This window comes from Chanodichthys erythropterus, chromosome 10, assembly GCF_024489055.1.
Source record: "Chanodichthys erythropterus isolate Z2021 chromosome 10, ASM2448905v1, whole genome shotgun sequence".
Lineage (NCBI taxonomy): Eukaryota > Metazoa > Chordata > Actinopteri > Cypriniformes > Xenocyprididae > Chanodichthys > Chanodichthys erythropterus.
In genome coordinates, this window is record NC_090230.1 from 45,968,636 (window position 1) to 45,985,163 (window position 16,528).

Below are 16,528 nucleotides of genomic sequence, written 5' to 3' on the forward strand. Positions count from 1 at the left end.
ATTGTTAACTCCTCTATCTTTATGGATTCAAAAGATGTTGTCAATCATATAACCAACACAAAGTATTTTTTGTCAGCATAAATATCAGTATCACAGGATGTAAATGTCATCCATATCTGTAGCATAAATGAGATTAATACTTGGGGTTTTGAAAAACTAAGTATAAGAAATAGATTCTTGCCTAAGTAGAAGCCACTGACAAGAAGAAAACTAAAGACAGCAAAAGATCTGAATAAGTTAGAAGAAAAGAGAAAACAAGTCATTTAGACATAAAAGGATAGCATTACACATGTGAATATAAAATTTGTTTGTATTTGTTCAGTTGTCAAGCTGAACAATAACATGCTCTCATTAGCTTTGTCTCTGAAAAACCAACAGACAGTTGCTTTGAAGCCCAGTGGATTTGTCCAAACCCTGATTCTGACAGTTTCCATGAAGCTTCTCACACAAAAAGCCCCTAATGACTTTATTAAACAGTAGTGTTTCAAAGCTGGATAGTTCAGACAGTGTTTCCTAGAAAGACATGACAGCACAACAGCTGACATTCAAGCTGACATTCACTCAGAATAGCTCATTAAAAGCTAATCAGTGTCTAGTGCATGAGAATCTTTACTCTATCCAGAAACTTTAAAGAACTTCTTAACAACATCTAAAAATAGAGCTCACAAATAATTCATCAGACACACTCTCAATCCTCCCGAGAGACTGGACAAAGCCTGACAGAAGTCAAATGGAGATGAGGGTACTTACAAACTGCTATAGTGATTCATAAAGGTCTTATATCAACAGGCCTGGAAAATAAATCTGAACATGAAAATGAATGAGTAGAGTAGAGTAGAGTATTATGTGCTTTAAAGCACAATTCCTTTTTATTAGCGCAACGCCAAAAGCATCAACAGCAACACAAACCCTCAGGAGCTTTACACTCCCAAAACTTAGTTAAAGTCATATACTTTGAGGCCTGTTTATCAAAGCTGTTCTTATCTGTTGCACATACTAATATTTCTTGATTTCCTAACCTTTAGTTTATGGAATTAATCTGTGACAACTGAATTAGAAGTAGAAAAATCTAAAAAGAATATGACCGTTTCAAATAATACAAGATATTTGCTAGTCAAAACGTACGTTGTGAATATGCTTTTTCCGTAACATACACTACGTCTCACCAAGACTGCATTTATTTGATCAAAATACAGTAAAAATATTAATATTTTGTGAAAAATAGTGTTACGTTAATTCTTCTACTTTAATATATTTGAAGTGTCTTCATTGTCACATGATCCTTCAGAAATTTGCTGCTTTAGAAACATTTCTTCTTACTATCAAAGTTGAAATGGTGGTTCCGCTTAATATTTTTGTGGAAACTATGATACTTATTTTTCAGGATTCTTTAATGAATAAAAAGTTCAAGAGAAAAGCATTTATTTCAAATAGAAAGCCTTTACTGCCGCTTTTGACAAATTTAACGCATCATCAAGTATTGCTTTTCAAAGTATTGCTATTTTTTAATTTAGGTGCTTCTTGAAGAGCAGAAAACATAACTTACAGCTTGATTATCAACACATGCATTCTGATGGATGGTTGCTCAAACAGGGCTTCAGCTAAAAACAGCAGTTTGTTGGTCTTTTCACGGATCCTCTAGCCTCTTATCGTCTAGCTCAATGTGCTCTTGGCTGCAGACACAAAGTCTTGGCTGCCTGCTTTACTGTTTTCTTGGATTGAGAAGGCTGAGCTAGTCAGAACTTGGAAACATTCAACAAGGACATGTGGACAGGCAATGAAGACAGTTCAGAGTATCTAGGCTGCTCAGATTTAAACAAGAGGTCCACAACCTCACAAAACACAGGAAGTTTTCTTCTGCGAAGGTCACTACTTGCCTGGATGCCCTCAATTACTCCCTTCTGTCCCTCTGTCTTCGGCAACGACCTGCATAACCTTATTCAGAAGGTCTTTGTTTGAAGAACGGCAGATCTTTTGACCGCCAACAGACCGACAAAAGACACTGGTCGCAAACCCTTCATTGGTCTGACACCTGTCCACTCGATCAACCGCACTTCAAAATGTTTAACCAGGAATACCTGCAGGTGTGGTCTTGTCGTTCGATCAGTCAGCCAAGCAGGTCTAAGGTTAATCTAGAAATCCACATCTGAACTGACCCTAAATACCTGCGCTACCCCCAAAACCAAACAAAACATCCCACCTTTCACTTAGTCTGAAGAGACAAGGCTTTCAGTGGAAATTTAACGCTAGCTCTTGCTAATCCACATGTGAATCCACAATCTTATGTCTAGCCAACAATGAGAAACAGAGCTACAAAAACATCCCATTGCAACATTATTTCTGGTTAATTTAATATGGAAGAGAAAAAAAATGGCTCAAACATATGGTTATCTACACTCACACTAAAATTAGCATTGTTCATACAGCGACCTGGACCATGTTCAACAAATCAACAGCTAAATTATATTAATACAATTTTTATTTATATTTTAATATTAATACTCCATAATACAATGTGCACACCAAGGAAAACTGAGCGAGCAATGAGTTGTTGTTGTTTTTTTAAATACAGACACAACAGAGCTTTAGGAACAACCTAAAAGGTGGTGAACAGTCTGCAAAACTGTTTTCCAGGAAACGGCATAAAATAGGCACCATTTTGTTTCCCAACCTGATGTTGATGATCAGGTCTGTTGAAAATAAACCAAACTTTCTTTTTAATGGCACATGAAAAAAAAAAACCATTTGAGTGTCTAATGGCATTTTTGCTTTAGAGCGAACACTGGTGTACGTTCACATCAATAAATGTTGAAAAAAAAAATTTCCCTCAGTCCAACAGGAAAAAATAAAAAAAAACATCCCAGAGCTATGATGTGTCACTTAAGCTTCCCTCTGTTCTTTTTAGCCTCTGTGTGTCCCTGCAGTTATTCCGGTCATATTTCTCCCTCTGCCTTGGAGGCATGATTGCAGGGAGAGGGGCAGAGGATTCAGAATGAGTGTTATCTGTCATGACCTTTTGGAAAGGAAGGGTAACTGATAAATCTGTCCTCTTTTAGCCATTAAGTTTGGTGGCCACAAGTTTCATTTAAATGGAGAATAGCCTTTATAGTGTCAGTCAGAGGGTGTTTATGTGACTAAAAACAGTTTAAACAGCTATTAGCTCCAAAACCTAATGAGCTGCCTCACTGACTACACAGAAGGTAGAAACCAAGCTATTACAGAACATCTTAAATAGACTGTCCAGAATGAGTGAATGAGTGTATGGGGTGATTTCGGATAGAGCAATAGTTTGCAGTTAGCATGTTGCTAAGCTAACAGCACAACTCTCTAGTTATAAAAATACATAGCACAAACAAATATTACGTTTATCAAAACATTTCAGTTTTGAATGAAAATGTATTTATTAATTGCCTTGTCCACCTTTTAATATATATATATATATATATTATTTTTTTTTTTTATTATTATTATTATTATATTTTTTTTCACTGAACTTACTGCATTATCTTTTCCTTAAGGGATACAAGATGCGATGAATTTGGCTAAAACAAAGTTTTTTTTTTAAGTCATGTTAATATTGTACTAACAACGATTTGCAACAACAAAACAACCCGATATTAATTTTTAATGAAAGCTGGTGATTTCAGAGACTATTTTAGAAACCAACAGCCCAGCAACTTGCTGACCTCCAAGAATTGAATCGCTGTCCTTGTGAACAGAGTTTTAAGAGGCAGAATAGTGAAGTTGCTAGCTTCCACGTTAGGAGCACAGCTTTGATGCCTTACAATGTTGTCTCCAGAGGAAGCTCACTAGGTTTTGGAACAGGGCAAAAGAGACAGAGGCAAAGATAAACAAAAACTAGATGACCTAGCCCAAAATCTGATGGACAGTTTACAGACATAGATGAAACTAGCATTCAGCCTAAGCCATACACCAAAAGGATGGATGACTTACACAAAAAGTGCATCCAGAAATATCTTCAGAAGGCCACAATCTTTTTTTAAACTTTTAAACTCAAATAGTCCTCTAAACTGCATGTTGAAAACATGATAATAGTCCTTTACATTGAAAATCAGCCTCATCATCATTATAAGCTATGCAAGGAAAGAACATTTTGGAAAACAAAACAATAAATTAAACCCCTCTGGAATACTACTTGTACTAAATATGCAAGTTGCAATCTAACAGAGTGCATTATATAAATGCAGCTGTTTAACACAAATTGGCTGTAAAATGGAGTTTATGATGTATGCTGTGGTTGTTGGGCTCTTTGGACAAGCACGAGCTAAGATAGTCTAATTACCCCAGCTTTTTCAGGCATAATGTGACTGTTTGTAATCACTGAATTTCAAGCTGAAGCTGTATATTACTGCACAAATATGGAAGAAAGGGGTCCTAGGAGAAAGCCTTGAGGCACCTCGTGATAAAAACAGCTCAATTGAGCCCTTTTGTGTTTGCACACTACATCTATAAAAAGAGATGAGAAAGATACAGATAGTCCCTTACTGCTTGGGATTTTTCCTATAAAATAAATGCCTCCACCACCAATGGAGTGAAACCATCCACAGGAATGCACAGAAACAAAACTGGTAATGACCCACTGGGCTCAGAGGTCAGACACCAACACAGCTGCAAAACAAAAAAATCCTGCTCCTCAGTCTTTCCTGAATTGAGAGATGACTGACGGTGGGACAAACGATAACCACTCCCAAAGTGGGGGGAGGGGTGGGTGGGGAAGAGGAAAAATAACTTAAGGGAACAAATAGAAACATAAACCAAAACCTGGGCCATGTTTATAAAAATGATGTAAAATATAATAATAATAATAATAATAATAATAATAATAAAAAACATACAATTAATTAGCACACCATGCAATTAATTTTATTAATCAGTTAACATCCTGACTAAAAACACAAAATGCAGCCATGTACCAATCCTTTCACACAGTTAAAGGGTTAGTTCACCCAAAAATGAAAATTATTACTTTTAATAATAATATATAATTTATTACTCACCCTCATGCCGTCCCACACCTGTAAAACCTTTGTTAATCTTCGGAACACAAATTAAGATATTTTTGTTGAAATCCGATGGCTCCGTGAGGCCTGCATAGGAAGCAATGACATTTCCTCTCTCAAGATCCATAAAGGTACTAAAAACATATTTAAAATCGATTCATGTGAGTACAGTGGCTCAATATTAATATTATAAAGCGACGAGAATACTTTTGGTGCGCCAAAAAACAAAACAAAACAACTTATTTATTGATGGCCGATTTCAAAACACTGCTTCAGGAAGCTTCGGAGCATAATGAATCAGCTTGTTGAATCTGCGGTTCGGAGCACCAAAGTCACATGATTTCAGCAGTTTGGCGGTTTGACAAGCGATCCGAATTATGATTCGATATGTTGAATCATTATGCTCTGAAGCTTCCTGAAGCAGTGTTTTGAAATCGGCCATCACTAAATAAGTCGTTATTTTGTTTTTTTGCCGCACCAAAAATATTCTCGTCACTTTATAATATTAATATTGAACCACTGTACTCACATGAACGGATTTAAAAATGTTTTTAGTACATTAATGGATCTTGAGAGAGGAAATGTCATTGCTGGCTATGGAGGCCTCACTGAGTCATCGGATTTCAACAAAAATATCTTAATTTGTGTTCCGAAGATTAACGAAGGTCTTACGGGTGTGGAACGGGATGAGGGTGAGTAATAAATTACATTATTTTCATTTTTGGGTGAACTAACCCTTTAATGCCTCTTGACTTGAAGGTGTTAAGAAGTCTGTAATTATTATCTTGTTTCATGCTGCAACAGATTATTTCATGACACAACTGGTGATTGTGAGTGTGAGAGAGACATGAAGCCTTCATACTGCAGTTAAAACAGCTGTTTTTCTATTGAGCTTGTATTTTCCCAACTCTTTCCAATGCCAGAGACCCTCTAATACTTAAACTAATTGTAAGCCTGACAAGGGGTGTGGCTTACAATCACAGGTACAAGCTATAATTTTGCATCAACTTACCACTACTTTTATGCATCCAACAGCCTTTGTGCAGTGTATATGCAGACCCTTCAATCCATGATGTGCCCTTCTGAGGCACTTACAAAGACAATCCACGTGTCATTCCTATAGTGTGCTTTATCATGTGCATATCACATATATTTGGCTTTCCAACTAAAACACAAATCACTAATCGCAACAAAGTCTTTAGCTGCAAGCTCTTCCGGTAGCAGTCACTAGATTGTCACGTTCAACCTAATTTATACATGATTATCTATGCTTCACCAGATTTAATCCTACCCTGTTGAAATATGTTCTTAGGGTCATTCTAAGTCACTTTTAAGTTTTACTTTGATGTAATAAAAATTTTCTTTTCTTTCTTTTTTTCCAGTCAAAGGTAGCACAGCATTTAATAAGCAGCACACAGACAGTTCACATACCATGAAAGAAAAAGAAAAAGCCTTTGAATGCTACATATCTGAATATATGCCTCTCGGGTCTAAACGTTCACAATTAATCATCTAAGCTATTCCGTATGCAATGACACCTAAAATCAGAGCACATTGTATCATTCATGAATTCAAATAATTTGTGCTGTATTATTCCTCACTTTATATGGCTAAATGTTTTAATGAATAATTCTAAATGCATAATTAAATCATTAAAAAAATTTGAGGACTTACCATTGTCCTCTACGGTGAAACTAAAGAGGTCACTGGTGGCATTGTTCTCATCCTTCAGGATATAGCAGATCTTAAGATCATCTATGTCAGCTGAAAACACAAACACAAAACAGTATGATTGCACAAATTAAAATTATTATTTTTTCAGAAGAAAACAGATCAAAACAACCTATGAAAATCCTCATTTTTTGATGATCTACAGACCCTAGAGTGAAACGCTTAAAAGATCAATTATATTCTATAAGCCGCTCAACTTACAAATATCTTCATTTTAATGCAAAACACATTCTTGGTTTTGCAAAAAACATTTGCAGATAAAAGGCTTTTTAAGTTAATAAATCCAGGTGAGATTTTTCACCAAAGCAGCAGGGAGTCACAAAACAATCAGCAAAACAGGTGACGAGCTGTTACATAATGACAGGCGAGAACAAGAATTTTAAACACAGGATTCCAAACTTAAGACTTCCCTACATCTACCAAATTAGACCCCTTAACCACATCTGCACTGATACACAGTGGTTAAGTTACAATGTACCATGAACAACCTGGCTCTCTGTTCTCTGGCTCAACCCTTTGCTCTGACCTACTACTTTAAATTATTGATATCAGAGGAAGAGGCCTCATAAAAATGTAAACCTGTGATGCTTTATGCATGGATGAAACCACTTTTCATATCAAAAATAAAATGTCTACTTTCATCACTGGCACACACTCTCATATGTGAAATATTTAGTGAATGCCAAAGAGCAAGCGGTAGAAGAATATGGGAAAACTGCAAAGTAAATAAAGAGAAGTGATTGTCTCTTCTGCTTCACTGCTCGTACTGATGAGGTCAAGTTAGGTTTGCCAGGTTTCTCCCTCTCGTTTTCACAGTTCTGCCCTCTTCCAACGTCTAGGACACATTTCAGACTAAGTTAGTCTGACATGGATTTCACACCTTCTCACTAGGCACTCATGTTTGAAGGAGTGCGTTTATGCTTTCGCTGTTAATGGTCAAGAACCTGTGCTGATTAAAACACCTTGTTTCAAGGCAAAATTATTATTGTGACTAAAAGGCACTATAGGGATGTGCATAAAGACAAACAAATATTTAGATAAATTGTATATATATTTGTTTGTGATATGTAGAACATTTTAATAGACATTTATGTATTTTCATGATTAAGATAAAATTTATTATAAAAAGTGTTATAATCATATTTTGCAACAAAGGTTAAGCTTCTTAGTTTATAAACCTTTGCATAATCTGAAAGATCCATATAATTTAATTTTAGAAAAAAGCCCTGATGTAGATTATGTATAAAATTATAATTTTAGATACAAAATTAAAATGATTATAAATATAATTGTAATTTTTACAATTACAAGATTTCATTCCTATATATGCCATACATACAATGCCACTGGTTGAGCCAATGTTGTTATGTACGGCCTAGTCAAGATGCTTAAAAAATGCATATTGCAGTTCTTTTTGTTATGGTTAGTGGCACAGAAATGACTCCGTTTACCTTTAACTTTGCTAAAAATGTGGTTTGCCTCCAACCAGTAACTTTTTCAAAAAATAGTCAGTCACTACAGGGATGTTAGAAGGCAAAAGTATGAGAACTTAATAATTGAAAGGAGATGTGTGAACGCTCTAGTTGTCTCATCAAGAATTTAAGCCGAAGGCTAAGAGACAGACACATCTTACAGCCTGTGCTCTTGGCAAAGGGCTGAGTGTCTGTTTCAAGATTGAACTACATTATTTCAAGCATTAATAAGAGCAGAGTACCTGTCCTGAACATGATGGGTACATAGCATTTGAATACAATTCTTACATGTGTATCTTCAATTGATAGTTCAAAAAGGCATCACATTGGACAGTTCTAGCACACTGAGTGTAAAAGGTACTAAGATTTCACAGAACCAAATCAATGGTGATAAGAACATGTCTGTACGGATGACTCATTTACCTTGTGTGAAGGTGTCGATGGAGTTATTTCCTCTGTCCAGGCTAATCAGGTACCCATGCTCTGGCTGTGCAGTGATGTGAAAAACCAAAACATCAGGGCTGCTGTCTCTGTCCACTGCCTTCAGGACTTTGCTTGTGATCTGATAACCAAACAGACCTGCAGACAAGACCTTTAAAGTCGGTGCACCCTTGTTAACCACTATCTGAGGCACACCGTTGTCCACAGAAACAATGGTGATCTTCATGGTCTGAGGCCTTTGGGTCTCAAAAATAGTATCAGGGAATACAAAAAAATCTGAATGGGTTCCATCAGTGACTGTAAAAGAAAAGCTGTCCTCGTCCGACTCAGTGCCATCATGCTTGTAGCTGATCATATTCTCATTCAGGTCCTGCTTTGTGAACGATGTCACTGGTCGGCTGTTGTTGAGGAGCAGTTTGCCATGAATGGGCAGTTGGGTAACGGTAAACTTCAGCAGGTGCTCAGCTGTGTCTTGGTCCTCAACAGTCAACTCAAAGGGCGTAATGAGTTTGGTCTGTCCCTCGGTCACTAGAAGGTCATGAATGGTCAGTACTGGCTTTTTATTGTCAACATCAACAATTGAAACACGGAATGTGCGGAACACAGGGTTGTAGCCATCGGTCACCTCAAACTCAAAGCTGTCTATCTTGACCTCATCATCAGCAGTATGGATGTAGTAGATCTTGCTCCCTGCCAGCTGTAACTGGGTAAAGGACACAATAGGCATACCTGGTGTATCTGTGCTTTCCAAATGCCCCCTCACCGGGGCTCTTGTAATGGTGAAGACTAAGTTTTCATCAGGGCTGTTGAGATCGCTAGTGCTGAGGAGGTTCGTAGTGAGTGTAACTTTGCCACCTTCTTTAAGAGACACCCCCTTACTGATGACATCAGGAAACACCATGTCAATGCTGTCCACAGTAATATAGAAATATCTATCAATCAGTGGATTGATGCCATCTGTTACGTCAAACTTTACAAGGTCACGAATGCCTTCCTGTCCATTGTGAGTGTACAAAATGAGACCCTTGTTCACCTCGTTTTGTGTAAAATTCATGCCAATTGTTATGTTCTCCAGAGATTCAGCAGATCTTTTCTCCACATATCCTGCTGATTTTCTGTGAAGGAAGCCCTGACCGGGGCCGTAGCGAACAATGTAAGTAAGCAAATCATCATCCGAGTCCAGGTCAGTAGCCTTTAGTACTTTACTATTTATCTCTTTTGTCTCACCAATCTCGATTTCAAGTCCATCGTTAATGGCAAGCCTTGGTGTTTCATCATCCACAGGGATAATCATGATTATTATGGTGCCTTCAACTGAATGTTTCCCATCTGTAAGAAGAACATAAAACTTGTCTTCAGTGGTTTCAGAATCATCATGTTCATAAATTATGCTAGAGGCTTCCTTGATTTGTTCCAGAGTGAAGTTGGTGATTGGGACGGAGCCACTAGCAAGCTGATTGAGGATGAACCCATGATTTGGAGGTTTGGTGATGATAAACGTCAACTCTTCTGCAGGAACATCAGCGTCGACTCCATTCAAGAGTGGTGTGTCAATGATAACATTCATGCCCTCCATTACGACAAACTCTCGCATAAATATCTCTGGTTTTTCATCATTGGTGGGAATAATGACAATGGGAAAGAACTGCCTCTCTGAGAAATTCACACCATCTGAACATCTGAACGTGAACCTGTCCTCCACTGGCTCAACTCCTTTATGAATGCTTTGGACATAATGAATATGACCTTCATTCACATCTCTGATGGTAAAAGCACTTACTGCCATTCCCAACCTTGACTTTTCAGAGCCTGGTGATGGAGAGATGTTCTCCACATATCCTGAAGTGGGCTGAACAATGATGGTACACAGGATGTCCTCAACTGGAGTGTCTGGATCCTCAACCCTTATCTGATTCCTACCGATTGTGTTTTTATCCCCCTCAAAGACGTTAAAGGTATTGCCAACTGTGACCTCTGGAGTCTGGTTATCAACAGGGAGAATGGTAACCTGAACACGGACTCCGTTTACTCGGTTACCCCCTACATTCCACTCATCAGACATGTCAGAGAGGGTCAGGTTGAAAAAATCTTCTGTCGAAGTAAGACCAATCTCACCGCTGGTGTGAGCATATACAACCAGACCACTGATTATATCAGCTTGGGTGAATCTGCTTGACGAAACTCCACTCACCAGAATTTCTCCAAACTTGGGGGCTTCTTCCACAATGAATGTCAACCGCAAGTCATCAGTGTCTTCATCTTTTCCCTGGATGATATTAGAGGTAATTTCTGTGGCACCATTTTCCAGCACATCCAAGCGAGAGCCAAAGGTGCCCTTTGTGAGTCTGAGCGTTGGGGTCTCATCATCAATAAGCTTTACCGCTACCTTCACGGTGATGGTTACTACATGAACACCATCACTGACATCAAGTTTAAAAGAGTCACTTATCGTTTCATCTCCATTGTGGACATAAGATACTCTGCCATCAGAGATATCCATCAAATTGAAACTACTCCCTTGTTTTAAATCAGTAAATATATGTTGAACATGGCCGTGTAGTGGGGTTTTACTTAGCGTGAATGAAATTTGCTTACTGTCAGTGTCAAGGTCATTTGCGTCAAGTTCGGCACTCGTGATGACATGCACCCCTCTCTCAAGGACTGTGAATCCAGTGTTCGTTATCTGTGGGGGTTTGTTGTTTACAGGCTGCAGAAAAATTGTAAAAACTCCATCAGCGCCATTTCCAGCCGTGTCCTCTACTGTGAAATGGAACTGCACCACATGAGGTATGATGCCGAGCTCAAGGTCTGGTGGACTATAGGAAATCTTATGATGGTTGATTTGCGCTTGGGTAAATTCTGTTATGTCAGTATCAGAGCTATCAGTTAAAACAACAGACCCAAATTTAATGGGATTATTCTCATCTGTGTCAGTTGGTGGTCGAGTTATTGTATATTTCAGGTCACGGTCCTCAGAGTCCAAGTCAGTGTAACGAAGAACATTCTTGCTAAAATGAGTCAGCTGGTATTCATGTACAGTCATCTGCAAAGTAGTGCCTGGGAACAGCACGGGTGGAATATCATCAATAGGTAAAATTTTAATAATAAATGAATGCTCACCAGATTGATTGGGAGGATCAGCATCATCTTGTACTTTAAAAATGAACTGATCAGTAACTGTCTCGGTGATGTGTGGACCTGAATGCCTATAGAAGAGCTTTTCATCCGTAATATCTTTCTGTAGCCACTGTGTCACTACTTTCTCATACACACCATCTTCTGCATTGAATTTCCAGGATGACGGGTCCTCAGGTGCTTCAGATTGCCTCACCACAACCTCACCAATAGCAGAAAGGGGAGGCTCGATTGTAAATTTAATAGTGGAATCTTCAGAGTCAATATCTGCTGCACTGAGCATAAGCTGCGAGATAGGCACCATCTGATTTTTGAATAAAATCAGCCCCGTGTTTGCATTTATGATGGGCGGCTCGTCGTCTGTGGGTACAATTGTGATGGGGAACAAAAACTCAACTTCATTCTTGCCATCTGACATTCTGAATATAATATTATCACTGTATGTGTCACTGCCATCATGCTGGTAAACCACAATGCCGACCTCCAGGTCAGCTGGGGTAAAATACTTCCTGCTGGAGCCCAGAACAGTTAAGAGACCGTGACGCAGCCCATCAACCACCGTTATCTTCACACTGTCCAGGTTGTCTTCATCACTAATTTCTAAATTGCTCCGAGTAAACAAAGGCCTAGACTGGCCTTCATATAATAGCTGGCCGGTATTCTTAGTGACTACTGGTGCTAATGTATTCATGGGCTTCACAACAATCATGAAAGCAAAAGGATCTGAAATGCCACCATCTGTGTCTATGACCTCCAACTCTATTTGAAAGATCCTCTCAGTATCTGAGTCCAGAGAGGGAGTTTTGTAGGCTATTTTAAGATCTTTCAGATCTCTTTGATAAAAGGATGTGATAGGTAAATTCCTATCATCTGTACTCACAATATAACCCTCCTCAAAAGACAGAGGAGAAGTGATGTTGAAAATGAGATCATCAGGATTGGATTCCGTGTCCTCCGCAGCCAACATATCAGGAGTTAAAGCCGTCATAACAAACTGATCAACTTCCATCATCATCATAGACACGAAACTCGGTCTAGGGGGAGTGTTTTCCTCGCCCTCTTTTATGCGGATCATCACATGGAAAAACTCTTGTTTCAGTAAATTATTTTCTTTGCTCCGTAGCTCCACGACCATCGGGATGTAATCCTTATTGGGTGATTTGTGGGTAGACGTGTGCTCGTAGCGGATATCTGATTTGAGAAACAGGTCACAGTCCATCATTTTCTCCAGTTTGCTCTCATCAACAACTTTACCATATCTAGGAAGAACACTGCTGGCAGCCAGCGATGTTACCTCACATTGTTCAGAGTCTTTATCATATGTCAATTCTAAAACCTTTCTGCCGATAGGATTACTAGTACCATGCAGTTTATCAACAATAAGAGGCATGTTCTTAGTAACAATCTCCAATTGAGTGAAAACAACCTCAACTTCCAGCATGAAGGGGATGATAATAGTTTCAGTCTGAGTGTCATACCTGAGTTGCAGCTTCACCCTGTCACCCGCAGGGCTCCTAGAACCTAAATGAGAGTATCTCACATCGTTAGGACCAAATTCACACGGGAACTTTTTAGGAGTCACATGTCCCGGTCTCTGAGACAGTGGATCATTATCCAGAACGGTAATACTGCACCTGTCTCCAGGCTGAACTTCAATGACCAAGTCGTTGATGGGATCGATGTAAACAGATCTCCCGAAAGGCACGTGTATGCCGTTGTTTGCCACCAGTATCGCGTCCTCGGAGAGTTCTGGCGTGTACGCGTACGACAATCCGTGTGTTTCAACTCCTCGCGCTGAACTACCTGTCAATGAAAGCAAGAGAATGAGAAATCTGTAAAGTTCCATGCTGAACGCGAATGTAAACAACCACAGGATGTTCTTGACTAATTTGAATATCCAAATAGCGCTCGACTGGGTTTTCCGCTGTTAGGATTACATCCACGAGGGAACAGGAGACAAACACAGAAAGTTCAGAAATCCTACACGCGCGCCAGGATGCTCGCGCGGCATTCCCACGGACTCAGAGCGAGCTCAGTTTTAACTTGTGCATGGATGGCAGCAGGAGGACACGCCCATAGTCTAATTCTATTGGATGGAGAGTTGCATTCCCACGTTAGCAGGTGGTATTCTCACAGGATTTGACTGTCACTGTTAGTTGTGATAGTCGCGTCTGGGTACAAATTCTATACATTTCTCCAGTTTGATAAACTGAAGTGATTTATTCTGTTTATTATCACTAAAATGATCTCTATCATTTTGTGAAAAATACATATATTGGTATATATGTAGCCTATATATTTTTTCAGTGATCAGTACTTAAGTTTTAATGCCTTTCAAGTTATATTTATTTTGTTAATACATATACAAAATTATTTTCATTTGAAAACACACATCAAAGTTTGTAGTTCCCAAGTCGCTTAAACAGTAATAAAACTGTTGGGTTCAATTCCCAAGGAATGCATGAACTGACAATAGTATATATGTGAGCCTTGAATGAATCCTTTTGATTGAAAATATATGACAAATGAATAAAAATAAATAACTTGTAGAAGATATCAACATTTCCCTTGAAGTCAGATCTACAGTTAAGAGTTTTTATACTAAGTCACTTGACCTGCCTTAGGGACCCTTTTTAATATTTTACTCAGATATTAGGCCCACTCACTCATGAATCCTCCCTTCAGCCTCTCAAATATCTGTTACCCCCAGGATACAGAAAACACTGAAGAGTTAATATAACCGTCACATACTCACACTGTTACTGGGAGCCATCAAAGACTTAATCTTATCTTTAGCTATAAGGTCGAGGGCAATTGAGCCATTAGCTATGAAATAAAAATTGTATGACTGAACCGAAGTATTGAATATTTAAAATACTGTATATAATGAACATTATATGATTAAAGTGTCTAGATTAAAGACAGTTTTTTGACTTCAGTTGATAAATATATTTTAGTAAAAGTGATTTAATCCATTTCTAATAATGTAGGTGGCTACCACTTAGACTTTTGCTTTACACACATTATTCCTGACAGATAAAAGAATTAGTATCATATAAAGATAAAAATTACATTGCATGAAATATTAAGGATTTAATATATGGTCAGCTCTTATGTGAGATGCAGTAGGTTAATACTGTTCTATTAACATAACATTCAGACTTTTTGTATTACATTTAAAATTATGATCAGGTCTTTCTTAATCTAAATATTTAAATGGTGCTATTACATTTGGTTTTTTTTTTTTTTTTCTTATACCAAAAGATGGACAGCAGATCTGTATTGTGTGCAGTCTCTTGGATAAGAAATAAATGTATTATTATTATTATTATTATTATTATTTTAAAAAAGCCCTGGTCTTCTCTACAGTTTATGAGATGTTTTTATGGCATGACACATTCTACAATGGTTCCTTCTTCAGTGAAAGAAAAATGCATGAGGGAGAGGACAGGAGAGAGTCTTCAGAAGTTTTTTGGGACACATGTTTTATAATTATAGTATGAAAAACTACAGTCAGTGTTTTCACGTGTGCTCTCTGAGAATGACTGTTTCCCACAAACCTTCAAACCTGTAATCAATCATCTGTTCAGACACCATAAAAACTCCTGATGGCTTGACTGAGTTAGAGTCTTGGTATTTTCTCTCCCCCATCTCAGTTTTTCAATTTATTTTCTTGTCTGAATGTAGCTCTGGGAAAATATGCCCACTTTATTGGTGGAGGTAGACAGAATCAATCAGACCTCTAATCTCTGTGATCAAGACTACAACAAACTTTGTCCAAAGGGACCAAAAGCATTGAAAAGTTTGTAGTTCTGCAAGAAGTGGGGCGAAACAGCACTTTGATACAACAAAGAGAAAAAAAAAATGTTTCAGTGCTTAAACTGATGTTATATGATAAGGATATTAAGGTATTAAAAATGATGCATTCAAGACTTGAGCTTTCCATTGATATAAAGCACACAACAATAACTGACAAAACCATTTGTTTATTTATTTATTTGATATCCTAGAGGATTTTTACAGTGCATTTTATTTTCATATACACAACATTATCCAAATACATTTGAGAAATAAGGCAGCCTGCTTATATTAAAGTTCACAGCTGTTGAACATCTTTTCTCATGTTTCTTCTGTTCTCCTGTGGTGACAGTCTGTCATTTGGTGTGACTGCAGACTGAGAAATGTTCAGAATTACAATGTCAAATAGCATATGTCTAGTGAATAAAAATACCACCTAAACAAATTTAAAAATGCTCCCTTGTCAGATATTCTCACTGAATGATTCATGAAACAGTTTAAAACTGGATATTATTTCAGAAACTGCAATTTCTCAGTCACTAATGGGATGTTCTCGTGCAGATGATCAGATTTATTTATTTTCGAATTATGCTGGATAACATTCTTCACAAGCTTGTGGAGTTTATTTATCTCACACAAGAATATTAAGGACATAGGTTGCCCATAATGATCCTGAAGAAAAGAAATGATATGTGAAACACAGTCTTGGTACTACAATAACAAAACATTTTCTAGGTTTTGTCCTCCCAATGGATCTGGAAGAAGCTAAACCACAGTTAAAAATACCTCCCGTTAAAGTCAACGATGCATCTTTGCACCTTGCAAAAGAATAAAACATCATCTGGGGTTTGTCAGAGAGAACTTTACAATGCATTTTCTGAAAGGTCACTTGTTCCTCTTGAGTACTGTTGCCATTTCTGTTACAGATGC

General features: G+C 37.9%; 1 protein-coding gene across 3 annotated transcripts in view; it reads right to left on the bottom strand.

The window, feature by feature from the left end:
* Positions 1-13,646, bottom strand: part of frem2a (FRAS1 related extracellular matrix 2a) — a 66,705-nt gene extending 53,059 nt beyond the window's left edge. For all 3 annotated transcript variants that reach the window (XM_067399320.1, XM_067399318.1, XM_067399319.1), the window contains exons 1-2: positions 8,648-13,646; positions 6,696-6,785 (exon numbers count right to left, since the gene is read on the bottom strand). In XM_067399320.1, the coding sequence (XP_067255421.1) occupies positions 6,696-6,785; positions 8,648-13,646 (5,089 nt within the window). The remainder of the gene's footprint in view (positions 1-6,695; positions 6,786-8,647) is intronic.
* Positions 13,647-16,528: the final 2,882 nt, after the last annotated feature.